The sequence below is a fragment of the Bolinopsis microptera genome, chromosome 1 (assembly GCF_026151205.1).
Source record: "Bolinopsis microptera isolate Bmic1 chromosome 1, MBARI_Bmic_1.0, whole genome shotgun sequence".
Lineage (NCBI taxonomy): Eukaryota > Metazoa > Ctenophora > Tentaculata > Lobata > Bolinopsidae > Bolinopsis > Bolinopsis microptera.
Genome location: NC_087072.1, coordinates 15,883,200 through 15,898,500, shown reverse-complemented (window position 1 = coordinate 15,898,500; position 15,301 = coordinate 15,883,200). Strand labels below are relative to the sequence as shown.

The following is a 15,301-nucleotide window of genomic DNA, read 5'->3' as shown; positions in this document are numbered from 1 at the left end:
TCACACTAACTGCAAAGGCCACATTTACATACAAGCTATAAAGCAACAGAGGGTTTATAGTGCTTTTTTTTATTAAATACTTTTCAAATTTTACAGAGTACAGCAATAGATGAATATAAAATAGAATCGTTCAAAATATCGCCCCCATCTGTGAAATATGATGGGCACCCAAACACGGTAAACACATAGTGAACTATGTCCGCAGTAACTTGGACCCATTCAAAGTTTTGGAGGTATTCATTAAAAACTGTTTTAACTTTCGTGCATCCTGAAATAGTAACATCAAACGTCATGTACTTAATTTTGTTATCCCGGGCTAAAAAAGTCTTACAGACACATTACTTGCAGCACAGCATACTGTTCAGCATGAACACATTCAGATAATATTTATGAAGCAACACAATTCAGTTTCAGAAGCTCCTTCCAGCTATCTTGTCTTATCCCCAAATGTATACATCTGACCATCTCTCTGGTTACTTCGAACTACCTCAATCCCCAAATTTATACATGAACATCTAACTATCTCGTTATAGCTACCACAAGTTGGGCTCTCTCCAGTACTGTTTGACTATTTTGGCTAATCAACTTCAATCCCACCTCATGAAGTAGAATCTACTTTTAGCTATCTTTAATTCTGCTACCTCTATGCCATGCCTATTCTACCCAGCTACCACCAACACGTAATAATAATTGTAGCTATTTCTAGCAACCTCTGAATGCTACCTCCTGCTCTATACAGGTACCATCAGTGGGCAGAAACCACCAATTCCAGCTCTTTTCACGTACTTCGGCTACATCTATTTAGCTACTACTGCAAGGCCGCCTGGCCCCTCCAACTTCTGCTCTTTCTAGGAAACTTAACTTAAGCTACCTCTTGCCTTTTATAGCACCACCAGCAACAATTTATTCTGGCTCTTTCCGGCTGACTCAGCTGCATTCAACTGTTTCCAGCTCATTGAGGAAGAGGAAACCTGCTATTTCTAGCAAATTCTGAATGCTACTTCCTGCTCTATCTAGCTTCCACCAACACCCACTAATTGTTGTTGAGCTACCACTAGCACCTGCAAATTCTAGCCCTATCCAGCACACTCACCCTACCTTATGCTATATCCAGATAGTACAAGCACCCTCAAATTCTAGCTGGAGCCTGGAGGTAACCTTAATTAGATAAAAACAGATAGAATTTGAGAGTGCTCAACCAACTGAATAAGGATGGATGTAGCCCGAAGTAGCTAGAAGAAGCTAAAATTTGTGGGTACCGTTTGCTAGTGTTAGCTGGATAGAGCAGAAAGTAGTCTGAGGTTGCTGGAATAAGTGCTAGAATTTGCAGGTGCTGGTGATAGCTGAACAGAGTAGGAGTAAGTCTGAGCCCTGAGGTTTCTGGATAGGGCTAGAATTTGCAGGTGCTAGTGGTAACATTTAAACAACAATTATTGAGTGTTGGTGGAAGCTGGATAGAGCAGGAAGTAGCATTCGGAGATTGCTAGAGTGGAGGTAGCAGAATTGAAGGAAACTAAAAGTAGATTCTACTACATGAGGTTGGATTGGAGTTGATTAGCTATAATAGCCAAACAGTACTGGAGACTGGAGAGAGTCCAACTTATGCTAAGACCGGGATCCCGGCTTAATCCTGATCCCTTATCCCGGTCTTAATCCCGGTCCCAGCACTTTTTCCCAGTCCCAGTCCCGGTCAAAAAAGCAGTCCCGGTCGAGCCTTAGCTTTAACGAGATGGAAGCAACAAGAGAGTCAATAATAGTCAAACAGTACTGGAGAGAGCCCAACTTGTGGTAGCTATAACGAGATAGTTAGATGTTCATGTATAAATTTGGGGATTGAGGTAGTTCGAAGTAACCAGAGAGATGGTCAGATGTATACATTTGGGGATAAGACAAGATAGCTGGAAGGAGCTTCTGAAACTGAATTGTGTTGCTTCATAAATATTATCTGAATGTGTTCATGCTGAACAGTATGCTGTGCTGCAAGTAATGTGTCTGTAAGACTTTTTTAGCCCGGGATAACAAAATTAAGTACATGACGTTTGATGTTACTATTTCAGGATGCACGAAAGTTAAAACAGTTTTTAATGAATACCTCCAAAACTTTGAATGGGTCCAAGTTACTGCGGACATAGTTCACTATGTGTTTACCGTGTTTGGGTGCCCATCATATTTTACAGATGGGGGCGATATTTTGAACGATTCTATTTTATATTCATCTATTGCTGTACTCTGTAAAATTTGAAAAGTATTTAATAAAAAAAAGCACTATAAACCATCTGTTGCTTTATAGCTTGTATGTAAATGTGGCCTTTGCAGTTAGTGTGAGCTAAAAGAGAGGCCCCTACAACGTTCAGAAGCCGAGATACAAAAGTCATATATTTGCGCCTGAGGGTAATTTATAAATTTCCCCCCTAGGGTTGGAACTACTGATAGAAATTGTGTACCTTATCAATTCTGATCCAGAATGACCTTACAAAGGACCTGGTTTCTAGGAAAGTTGTAGACACCAAACTGCATACTCGATTTCAATTAGCCTCTAGAGTAGATTATTTTCACTCGCCCCAGTGAAAATCAGTTTTTCTGGATTTTTCCCAAAAGTAAGCATTTTGGGCCTTTATATGACCTTTATAGTGTCAATATAAACACATAATGTGCATTGCGGTCATTTTAAGCTAAAGTTTGAGTCTCTAAGACCTTCAGAAGCTGAGATACAAATGTGATGAAATTTGTGCCTACGCCTGAGCTTAAAATTAGTTTTTTGCAGATATCTCGGAAACAAACAATTTTAGACCACATATTGATTCATAAGTTGTATATAAACATGCCCATTGCGGTCATTTTAAGCTAAAAATGAAGCCTCTACGATCTTCAGGGGCCAAAATACAAAAATCCCCATTCGCGACTGAGGGCAATTTAGAAAATATGCCCTGTAGCACTAGGACTAGCGACACAAATTGGGTACCTAGATGATTTTGGTTTAGAACGACCTAATGAAGGACCCTGTGTGGTCAGAAATTGTGGACATCGAAGTGCACACTCAACTCCTCTCTGCTACTCTAGTATTTATAAACCAATAACGAATACAATAAAATGGAAAACGACACTCTGTGTTATTCTACTTGAAGCCTCATCAACAAACATTGAATAAAATTCTAATACATTTTGTCGAAATGCAGGCCGAGGATATGATTAAAAAAGCGTACTTGTAAATGAAATGAAAAGACTTTATCTAGATCTAGAATCGTATCCTTTGAAGAAAGCTTGAAATAGGAGAGAGAAAAAGTGAGTATAAATTGACGAGTGATCAGGCGAAACGAGGCAGCGACCACGCACGCGCAGGATCCTTCCTCTCAATGAAACAGGTAAGGAAATAGCGTTAATTTTCAACAAAATGTCGCCGGTTTTTTTAGAAGATAAAAGAATGGATTGAAATAATTATGTAGAGGAATGATTGACTGACCATTATATTGGTCATTATATCGTCAAATCACAATTGTAAGATAAGATGAACCTTTAAATGTTATCGCGTAGTGAGATACATAAGGCTCACAATAATACTGTTTTCATATAAACTCAGCTTTGTTTTCAAATACATAACTTAAATATTTTCGTATAATTCCAAAAATCTCGGAGTATTAACTGATACAGTTCACAGTTCGACGAAATAACCCCGCTAATAGAATTTCCCATTCCTTTGAAAATATGGTACGGTAAGGGTACTCCCAAGGTACGGTCATGGTACCCTCATAGTAAAGTTGCGGTACCCGATATGATAGGTTCTGGTATTAGTGAGGACTGCAAAGCTGTCACGAATCGTTCACCAGAAGGTCTTCAAACGTTATGCCGTGCTTTTCACAATATCTAAATATAAAAGGTAGAATAATAAAAAGCTTGGAGGTGGAATCTTTAAACTTTAAAGGCTTGCCTATCACTGCCACAGTACAAGAAATCGGCTGTTGGAGTCAAATAAGATAAAATAATCATTAAAAAGGTGCTTTATAAGCAACAAACAAGACGGATTTTTAGTTATAATTTCGTAAGGATGCGAAAAATTATATGCAAATTTGAGACTGAAGAGAAAGAATCGTCAGACATGACAGTCGACATGCATAGTTATTAGTTACTTTACCAGATAATAAATCGTGTATAAAAGAGGGCACGCTAATAAAATCACCACAGTTGCGAGAGTACATCACAAAAATGAAAGTGTGATTAGCACGAATGCTATGATTTTAGCCGATTAAATCCGTGAGCGAAAAAACAAGAGCGATCAATCAGCAAATTAGAGCGACCATGATCACAGTACAGACATCATGCATCACCACGCAAAACTAAGATAAACAAACAGCCTTACCTTTCCCACCGATCATGGTTGAGTGAGGTGAAGTCCTTATCTGCTACCGACATTAGGTACCGGGCTAACTTTAACAGTTCCCTGTCTGTCCCTCTGTTCTTGTGTGCTTTCCTGTAGGCCTTGATCTGGACAAATGGTTGGGTTAAGTTTCGAGTGAATATCGTTAGACTGAGACATCTTCCTATACCATGAATTTATAAATTTCTCACACCTTAGCTCGATTTTTGGAATCTCGAACATTCGATCGTAGTAAAATTATATCTTTAAGAAAGTTCAACTAAATTTTACCTTGAGACCGCTCTTGGGTGCCATTAGGAAGTTGTGCCTAACATCATCGAAGATAACGGAGTTCTTTGCAGAAAATTGGGGGAACTTTCCCCACAACACTCCTAGCGGCTTACACCTGCAGGTTCGTTAATGATGACTGCAAATATATGGTACTGATGTCTGATAGTATGCTGGTATGGTAGTTTTTGAAATATCTTGAAATGGACCATAATTTACTGGGTGGATTACGATTAAAACAGTCGTCGACTATCAAAACTACTTTTATCTTACCACAGATATGAAGTATTTGGTTACTAGGTTACTTGTTACTTAGTTACTAGGTTACTAGGTTACTAGGTTACTAAGTTACCTGACGACATGACCCTCCTCATCCTGAACCGTTATCATAGCTCCATCATCAACCAACATGGCAACCTTGTAGCTGGGGTTCTTCAGGACCCCCAACTCTGCCATCTTAGCTTCTATCCACTTCATACCTGTAGCGGCTGAGGGGAGAGGTATTCAATATCTGGAAATCAGCCAAATACGAAACTGATCATAAGTTCCATTGTTATTAGTAAAATTACATGGTAGGAATGCCGTCTTTTAAAAACGTAAAATCGTTGAGAATAACTTGTAGCATTGGATACACTGGAGAGAATACTCACACCAGATGACGATGTCGTACTCGGAGTAAACTACGGAGAGGAACTCATGTAGACCAGGTCTCATCAACTCCTCACCCCGCTCAGCACAGGATTTGTGATCTGATCATAGGAACATGTTTATCCATAATTTCATCAAGATATAAACATATGTACCAACATAACCGAAATAACAAACCACCCTATGTTTTCAAGGGTGACAGTTTTAGATACGCAGTGAGTTTTGAACAGCTACTGGGAAAGTAAAATTGCGTGAATCAGTACTAGTACAGTCAAATCCGTCTTTTTGTCGGACAAAATTCGCAACAAAGCGATTTTAACGGGATATGGTCGGGACAGGTCCCAGGAATCATTCCAGAGAGTTCCCAAAATCCTCGACTTCAGGAAAATCCACAGTTACCACTTTTTTACCACCTTTTTACCACTTTGGTTTTCCGCAAATAAGTCTCGTTCTGAATATCCTAGAATGTAGAAGATTCTAGTTTAAAGCATTGTGTTCAGAAAACAACGAAGAACAACTTTTTCTTTAACAACTTTTTCAAAAATAAATTATTTAATTAATTAATTAAATAATTAATAAATTTTCAAATATTTCAAAAATACATTTTCGTAAAAAATGTTCACAATTACATTCCACGTATATTGAACTAATTTTTATGAAAATTTTGAAAATTTTCACTTACAATATTTTGGACTTGTAAAATTTTCGAAATTTGTAAATAAAAACCAATATTTAACACTTTTTACCACATCGAATCTCCGCTAATAAAACGACTTCTGAATGTCGTAGAAGGTTCTAGATTGAACCAATGTGTTCAAAATATAAAAGAGAACAACTTTTTATCCGACAACCTTTGGATTAGATAATTAATTAATTAGTTAATTCGATTATTAAACAAATATTCAAAAATTATACAAATTATTTTTGATCAAAATATTTTAAAATTACATATCACGAATAATTAACAAATTTTCATTAATTTAATCGGGAAATCGAAGTAGTACTTTATATAACCATATATACTAGATAAGAGTCTAACTTATGAGTCCTCAGCTGGCACATTGGTGCAATTGGATCCTGACATTTGAGGCAGGTTGATCCACAATGTATTCCTGCTTTTCTGCATGAACAAGCATTGCCACAACCTGACTTTAAACAGTTGCAACTGATTTTTTGAATGAGCTTTTTCGGAGCTGTACTCATAAGAGTGGTCACTGGTACATGTGTCCCATTGTTCTGAATAATTTGTTCATCTTCCATCCCCAGCTTATCGGATCTAGGTCATTCTCATCCCACGCCTGCAGCTGATGGTAAACACGATAATAATGTTGTTCAGCTGCCCCAGATGTTGGCAGGAGCTGTTCGCACTTGATGTCTGCTGTTAAAGATTGCGACTTCTGTTCAAGACCTGAAAGTCTAGCTTCATCTAGTGATCTCTTGGTGGTGAGAAACAGTAGGTGGTCAAATGCAAAGTGTTTTGTCATGTGCAGTAAAATGACAAGCAAATCAGTATCATCACCAATTACAGAAACATCAACTTGATTAGACCTGTAGACCACTCAACTGCCTCTCTGCAAATCAAAACATCTGCAAAACGATGTGCGAAACGGATTGAAAATGACGAAGTTATCAAGCAATTTGTTTATCTCGTTAGCGAAATTGATTGGGTTATCAATGATTACCTAATCGCTTATCACGTGACAGGGTGCTACGATACCGTAATTGGGCTTTCTGCACGATTTCTGTGCCACGCTTTCACTGGATCAGACACCACCAGTCGGATCCACGGAGTTGGTAAGGATCGGCTATTCAGAACGATTCCGAAAGTGGGAATCTAGTGCACTAAGCTACGGAGAAAGTCACGTGAAATTTTTGGGCGAGCGAATTGATAACTTAGTAAGAGCCTAACATATGTGTACTATCCCTGTCTGTAATCCGGTTCGAGGATTCATCATTTGGTGCGATCTCTACGTTACAGAATTGAAATTTGTTTAAACTGTGTTCGTGGACTAAAGATGGTCCTGCCTCATTTACAACGGACTCCTCTTCATTGGCCGATATAATAGTTAATAGCACTATGTTTACAGTATGCACTGAAGGGGTATCCTAGGAAGTTTCTTGAACTTTTAACAGGTACCCTCCTCATTTAACCCTCAATTAAGTTTCCTATCATTCGGTTGAGTCGACCGTTGAGATCGCATAGATCCAATGGATCCTTAGCTACTCCCTAGACTAGGTGACACTGGGATTCGAACCCTGAACCTTCTGCGCAGAAGGCGGATGCTCTAACCGCTAGGCTAGATATGAATCTTTGGAACTGGTCTATGGTCACTGTCTGCAATAATACACACAAGACGTCACTCTGAGCTGAATTAGTCATGCCGTTGTACTGCCGTTTAATTTCGTTCAGTGACCAGGGGTTGTTGATCCAACCTGTGGTGCGTTGATTTGTTTATTTATACAAGGTATAAGAGGCGTCAGGATAAAGAATAGGACCTCTTAAAGCTATTCACCGAAACTAACTCCTTATTTGCCTGGTAAATTAAAACATTGTATTGGTTAAGAATGCCTCTAGTTGCGCTCTCCGCTGAAATCAAACTTGAAAGTAAAACGGTAAAAACATATTACTATTATTGTACATATATTACTATTATTGTACATATATTAGTTGACAGCTACTTACATAGAATCTGCACGCGTACAGTATCAGGCACACGATGTGTTCTTCTTTTGTCAAAATATTAACTATTTCGTGTGATTTTAGTCCTCGATTTTTAGCAGATTCAACATTTTTAGGAAGAGAAGTCAACATAAAGTAAAGCTGAAGCTTACGCTTCCAAACAAACCAGTTTAACAATTTAGTTAAGCACAACACTAAGTCGAGAGATATGATGTGTAAATAGTTATAAGCTATAATAGTATCGTACAAAATTTGGATATTTTACCGTTTATTCCATTTATCTGGATTTTTTTAATCTGTTATCTTATCTATGTGACGGTGTATGTTCTGTTATTCAAGTAAATTCATTTTACGTTTTACGTCACGGCAAATATTTTTGATAAAAATTATATTTTGAAATTTTTAAAAATTTAATTATTATTTAATTAATTATTTAATTCAATTAATTATTTAATTCAATTATCTAATCCAAAGATTGTCAGATAAAAAGTTGTTCTCTTTTATATTTTGAACACATTGGTTCAATCTAGAACCTTCTACGACATTCAGAAGTCGTTTTATTAGCGGAGATTCAATGTGGTAAAAAGTGGTAAATATTGGTTTTTCTTTACAAATTTCGAAAATGTTACAAGTCCAAAATATTGTAAGTGAAAATTTTCAAAATTTTCATAAAAATTAGTTCAATATACGTGGAATGTAATTGTGAACATTCTTTATTTTTTTTTTTTTTTTATCTAGACACTTATTTTACTTCGGTGTATTCCAACAGCCACAATGTTACACAAGTGCAACCAGCCAATTACAGGAAGCCGAAGGATCTTTTTTGGCCAGTGACGGTTAAGGTAGTGTGTACCATACTTTCTTCGTCCGAGACTTTGCTGCAATGTGCAGCTCCTCATTTAACCCTCACACCCGATTTCTCGAGTATTCGGCTGAGTAGACCGGGGGGCTGCATAGACCACTCATGATCCTTAGCTGAACGTCGACGACGCTCACCCCACGACCAGGCAGTCAGTGGGTTTCGAACTCGCAACCTAACGATTGTAAGACAGGCGTTCTAACCAACTGCGCTACCTGGCCGCTGAAAATGTATTTTTGAAATATTTGAAAATTTATTAATTATTTAATTAATTAATTAAATAATTTATTTTTGAAAAAGTTGTTTAAGAAAAAGTTGTTTTTCTTTGTTTTCTAAACACAATGCTTTAAACTAGAATCTTCTAGGATATTCAGAACGTGACTTATTTGCGGAAAACCAAAGTGGTAAAAAAGTGGTAAAAAAGTGGTAAAAAAGTGGTAATTGTGGATTTTCCTGAAGTCGAGGATTTTGGGAACTCTCTGGAATGATTCCTGGGACCTGTCCCGACCATATCCCGTTAAAATCGCTTTGTTGCGAATTTTGTCCGACAAAGGCTTAAATTAGGACGGATTTGACTGTACTATACAAAAATTAAAGGTAACAAACTGTAAACACGCGCTAATAAAGTATTGCTTACCAAATAGAGTGTAATCAATATCAAGGACAAGTAACTTCTTTCCTTCCCTAAAATCATGAAACTTCTTCTTGAACTCGTACTTTAGTACTCTATTTGCTACCTTGTCCAGATTCTCAGGTCTCTCACTGATCCTCAGCATTACCTCCTCTGGTACTTCAAAGTCATCCACAACGTCCGGCATGTTTTCTGGCGCAGTCGTCGCCTAAAAGTTATAAGAGCATTGTAAATATTGGGGATTGACTACTTTAATTATATTTTATATGACGTATAAATCTACAAATATGCCCAGATCCATAAAGTTTAAAATTTCCTCCCAGATACAAGTTTTCTTTTTCTGTGGCTTCCCAGCGCTAGCACGGTGTGTGAAGCAAGCCCATAGCCAGTTCTTGGTGGTTTGTAGCTGGGCCACGGAAACATTTGTGCGTTTTTGCTTGGCCACATTAAAATCTACAATAACAATTTATCTATAGCCATTCAAAATAGTGTGTTAGAACTGAGAAATGGCTATTTTAAAGTGACTTTCTCTGACAACCCACAAGTGAAAAACAGCCAGCTGGCACCATTTATCGTAGTTATCAAAAATTATGATATGTCTTTTGCAAAGTACAGGCAACCATGTCCTGAAAAAAGGTTTGTGTGTATACGGACACGTTCATTTGAGTTTGAGGATATTGGTAAACAAAAATAATAGCGTTTTCGACGTAAGTGGCTTAATTTTGACATCTATTAACCTAGCACGTTCAGAAGTTCTGAACATTAGCCACGTAACACATACTCCCATATGCACTGCTCAGAAAGAAAATCTATTGTTGTTAAGCACTATAATGTTTCAAATGTCACATTTTGTGTGACTTAGTTAACTGTAGTTGTCTAATTATCATCCCTTGGTCTGAAATATAGTAGATTAGGTCAATCTAACAATTATGATACAACGTTGGTTAAAGGGCACGGATCGAACGGTTACAAGGCAATATTTGGGTAACTTTGTCACAGTCAGAATACCATACCTCTATTCTACTGTGAGGTGTCCTCAAAACCCTTTTAACTCATTATTTGATGGTTGATGTACCCATCATAGCCCTAAAATATGTCGTTTTGAATAGTTAGCTAATACAGGCACTTGGTTATTGGGAAATGAGGTTAATTCTGTCACAATATATGGAATTTTAAATTTTGGGCGAATTATTTATATCTGATTTTGATTTGAAAGGCGAGAAAACTTTATATGATGACAATGCAGTTGATGCAAGTTAAGATCAGTTTATGTTTACATTGTCACAAAAAATGATACGAAATCGTAAATAGGTTAAAAACAATGATTATATAATGAAATAGTCTCTTATAATAACTCTTATAATTTGTCAAAGTCACTAAAAATGTGACAAAATTAACTTTTCCTGCCCCAACAATTTCAAGATAGTGTGTAAAAATTAGCATAAGCTGCTTTATTACCTATATAAATCAATCCAAACTACAAAATAATATATAATGTTAATGTGATGACGATTACCTAACTCTAATAATAACTGATGTGACAAAGTAAACATGTCTTGCCCCTATTTCGGAGATCTATAACTCTATTAGAATTCAACATTCTTTCAGAAACGATTGGTAGAATATTGTCCAGAACATCAGAGCTCAAGTTTAACAACTTTAGGTTACATTTGTCAAAGTCACTGAAAATGTGACAAAATTAACTTTCCCTGCCCCAACAATATCAAGATAGTCTGTTAAAATTGGCATAGGATGCTTTATTGCCTATATTAATCGATCCAAACTACGAAAAGATCTGTTAATGTGATGACGATTACCTAACTCTTATAATAACTGATGTGACAAAGTAAACATGTCTTGTCCCTATTTTGAAGAACTATACCTCTATTAAAATACTATGTAACTTTATCATCAAAACAATTTCGATAAACTAGTTATTTTGCCAGCAAGGAGCTAACAGAGTTATAATAATTTTTGTGTGACGAAATGACCCTATTTTTGACCATGTTGCGGTAGTTTAATTGTGACACTGTTAACATATTACACCCGATAATGATTTATGTGACTGGTGCATGGTACTAGCAGTGTTGTTTGATCCATAGTACGCAAGATAAGGGGTTTAAGCTGGTATATCCTTATTTGTTCAATTTCACACATGTTCAGATATCATCAAGATTATGTGACAAAGTAAACTTGTTTGTGCCTTCTGTGTTTTAATTCCTTACGACTATATGCAATATAATAACAATTCCTAGCACTTCCAGGCCATCAAATAAACCTAAACTACTCAGCATTGCTTATCAGGGTGCCCTAAACATTCTTCACATATTTTCTTAAATGTGTGACAGAGTAAACCTGAGTGCACCATCTAACGAAAAAAGTCGTCAAATATGTAGGTAATGGTCATATGTACCCATCCAATCAACTGGACACTCAAAAATTTGGTCAAAAACGGCAGCAAGGGGTCCATATTTACTCCGTCACATGTTTATAGTGTGACAATGTAACCATTTCCGTGCCGGCCGTATTTAAGCGATATCTTATCATCTGATTAAGATATCGTTATGTGACAAAGTTAGCCTAGAGAATGAGACGATTATCCTAACCATCAAGGGTTTTTGTAATTTCATAGTGTGACAAATTCAACTACACTGTGCCTTTTAATAGGGTCACTTATATTTACCAATATCCTCAAACTCAAATGAACGTGTCCATACAACATGTGATTCGAAAAAGGGAATGTAGATTGTGGGCCCTCGGACAATTTTAGGGAAATTTACTTTTAGGATTAAAATCTTACAATGAGGGATGATAAATCTAGTCACGTTTGTGTCACCAATTTTGGATTATTCTTAGAAAATTTCCTCTTTACTCCAGAAAAATTGATCGGAAAGAATTCTTTTTACGCGAGTATCAAATTATACATTGAGATATTGTTCATTTAAAATTGAGTAATTATAGGCCTATCGAATGTTTGTTGATCCGGGTCTAATTCGGCTCCCATGAACAAAAACAATATGGCCGCTTAAGTTGTTGTTTAAAAGTTTAAAATCGGAAAGTTTTAAAAAAAAAGCTAAAATCGCTACAATCACTCGAATCACTCAATATTCCTGATAAAATGTTTCAGTCAACACGATCTTTGTTTGTAAAAATAGTCCTAAAAATAAATTAAGCGTACAAGAATTATTATAATACAAATCACAATACGTGGAGCTTATTCACATTATGAGACATCTATAGTCTATACGTAGCCATGCAATTGGGCTTGTAATATTTCGCGTGAACAAAACGTGAGCAAAACATGACAAAAACAGATTTTTGCCCATAACTCCTCGGGGAAGCTTTTCTATCCTACGTCATGGAGGTGATTCGGAATCAGCGTCCAAAAATACATCGATTGACGTTACTTTTAATTTTTTTCGAAAATATTTTTAAAAATTTGGGCGAGCGATTCAGTGAGAGTGATGCAATTTTAGTGGTGCCAGTACTTAGTACTTACTCATTGTACTTACTCATTGTTAAATTAATTTGATTTTCATGACGATCATTGGGGCTTGCCTATTTTTATATTTAGCCTTTCCCTACCGGGCACCTACTCTTTTTGTCATTCTGCTTAGTTAGACTGGACACTGTTGGAGTATAAACAGTTCTGATAAATTTTATTGTGATAATTCTGTGAAAGGGTGGGAAAAACGAAAATTCAACATTTCATTCTCTCAGTAGTCTATGACTCGATTATCTGATCTGATCTAGGTAAGGATGGTCATTTATTTTACATATTAATACTAATTTACATCGAATTTTCCGAATTTTCACTCTCCGAAGACTGGATACAGAATCAATTATGCAATAGTCCATATTCAAGGCATCGGTGATGCCATCTTTCTCAAGACATTTTATTACCCAGCTGGTTATACCCTGCCTCTTCCTATAAACATTTAGAAGCCGTTTTTTACGTCCAAAACTGGCCTAGTGACGGCAATTTGGTGTTCGTGGGTCTTTTGGCCTGGAAAAAAATAATTTATTGCACTTTTGTGAAAACGAGCTCGTTTTCTCACAAAAGTGCTTAAGTGCCATTATACTTTTAATTAAATGTTGATTCTGTCAACTGAAGCTATATAATCGGTACTTACAAATCTAAATTTTAATGACGGATCGATTGGTGATGGTTATAAAATTCAGAAACGCTAGCTTTGCCGTCAAAATTGCCGATTTGTCAATAGAACCTTTCAAAATATACTTCAAAATTTTCTTTACAACTTTTATTCTCTAATCAGTTGAGACTGCAAAGTTTTAGCTTGCCTGACCTAAAATGAAGCAAATTTTCGATTGGTTTTCGTCTCCGAATCAGAAATTATGGATTTTTTCGTCAAGTTTTAAATATAAATAGATATATTCTCGATAGTAATAGTATTGCCTGAGTAAATAGTATCTGGAGAGAAGATTTGTAGGATACAATACTTGAGAAGGAACAGTGTGCCTCGTGACGTGTAAAGCTGTAGGTACTTCGCACGACAATAGCTGGATAACGCAACATTGTTCACACACGTTTCGTGTACCTTCTTAGCTTATCAATTACAGTGAATGGGATATTGACTCTGAGTAGGGAATTTTAGGACATGATTGGATCTTGTGATGTAAAGTAAGAATAGCTCATCGCATGTAATACTCAACAAGCTAGTATATTTTTGCTACAAGCTTACAGGAAAAATGTTTCATCCTTTTATTTTGTGCTCGATAGACTCGGCATGGGTCAGCTGCCTTATAGAGCGAAACATATCTATTCATTTCTATAGCTAATCTTATTATATACCTCATATTCACGCTGCTATCAATCTACATTTTTGTTCGTATTGATTCGTGATCAAAGGGACAGTTTCAATATTCCGTATTATTACAACCTGTTCCTGACCATACATTTTTCTTGTACGATTTTAAATCTCTTTTCGAGTATGATGGTGGTGCCTTATAACATGGTAAACATTACTGGGCGGCGCTCAGCCTGTCATTCCGCCTAATCTCTATTCGATTATGATTATGAACATAAATATAATAGCCTGAGGTCCCCAGGTAAGGTAAACACTAAGTTATCTGCTTCCCTAGCTCATAGGCTTCCTCAAACCTGTACATCCGCTAGCTGAACGCTTTATTCAAAGAAATTTAAAATCAGTTATGTTATAGTTTCTTGTTATCATCTATATCTATCTACGATCTAGCTCCGTAATATAAATTGTATGGATTTTTATTTGCCGATAACGATAAGGGTCTGCCCACACTACGCCATGTGGCGACGGGCCACATGGCGTGGGTCAAAAGGCACAGTGTGTTTAGAGCCTCTATTCTCCGAGAGTTTCCACGCCAACTGGCGGGAGCTCTAAACACACTACGCGCCTCGTTGTGTGAATCCGGTGACTAGTGGCGGGAGCTCTAAACACACTGTGCCTTTTGACCCACGCCATGTGGCCCGTCGCAACATGGCGTAGTGTGGGCAGGAAATCCGTGCCTCTGAATAGAGGCGCAGATTTGCTAAATCCACGCCAGGTGACACAGTGTGTAGGTTAATCAGGCCATGTGGCCCGTCGCCACATGGCGTAGTGTGGGCAGACCCTAAAGGTTTTATTTAAGTATTCCCTAATCGATACTTTTACTGCATCAAAAAACATCGATCACAACCAAAGTTATGGATATAGTCATAGCGTAAATTGTAATGTGAGCTAGTTATGACGTATCATAGTTTTAAACTAATTACAACACTACAAATCTATTACATTTATTGAGAATTATGTAATGTAACGCGATGGAAGTATTTTAAGCGGGCATATCCTGTCCAAACCCAGGATACAC

The 15,301-nt window shown here is 36.9% G+C and overlaps 1 protein-coding gene across 1 annotated transcript in view; it reads right to left on the bottom strand.

Annotated features, from left to right (window-relative positions):
• Window positions 1–3,721: 3,721 nt before the first annotated feature.
• LOC134825969 (ubiquitin-like domain-containing CTD phosphatase 1) overlaps window positions 3,722–15,301 on the bottom strand; it is a 29,648-nt gene continuing 18,068 nt past the window's right edge. Inside the window, exons 3-8 of the mRNA XM_063838185.1 lie at window positions 9,464–9,665; window positions 5,290–5,388; window positions 4,992–5,127; window positions 4,643–4,757; window positions 4,355–4,479; window positions 3,722–3,861 (exon numbers count right to left, since the gene is read on the bottom strand). Of these exons, the coding sequence (XP_063694255.1) occupies window positions 3,807–3,861; window positions 4,355–4,479; window positions 4,643–4,757; window positions 4,992–5,127; window positions 5,290–5,388; window positions 9,464–9,665 (732 nt within the window). The 3' untranslated portion in view covers window positions 3,722–3,806. The remainder of the gene's footprint in view (window positions 3,862–4,354; window positions 4,480–4,642; window positions 4,758–4,991; window positions 5,128–5,289; window positions 5,389–9,463; window positions 9,666–15,301) is intronic.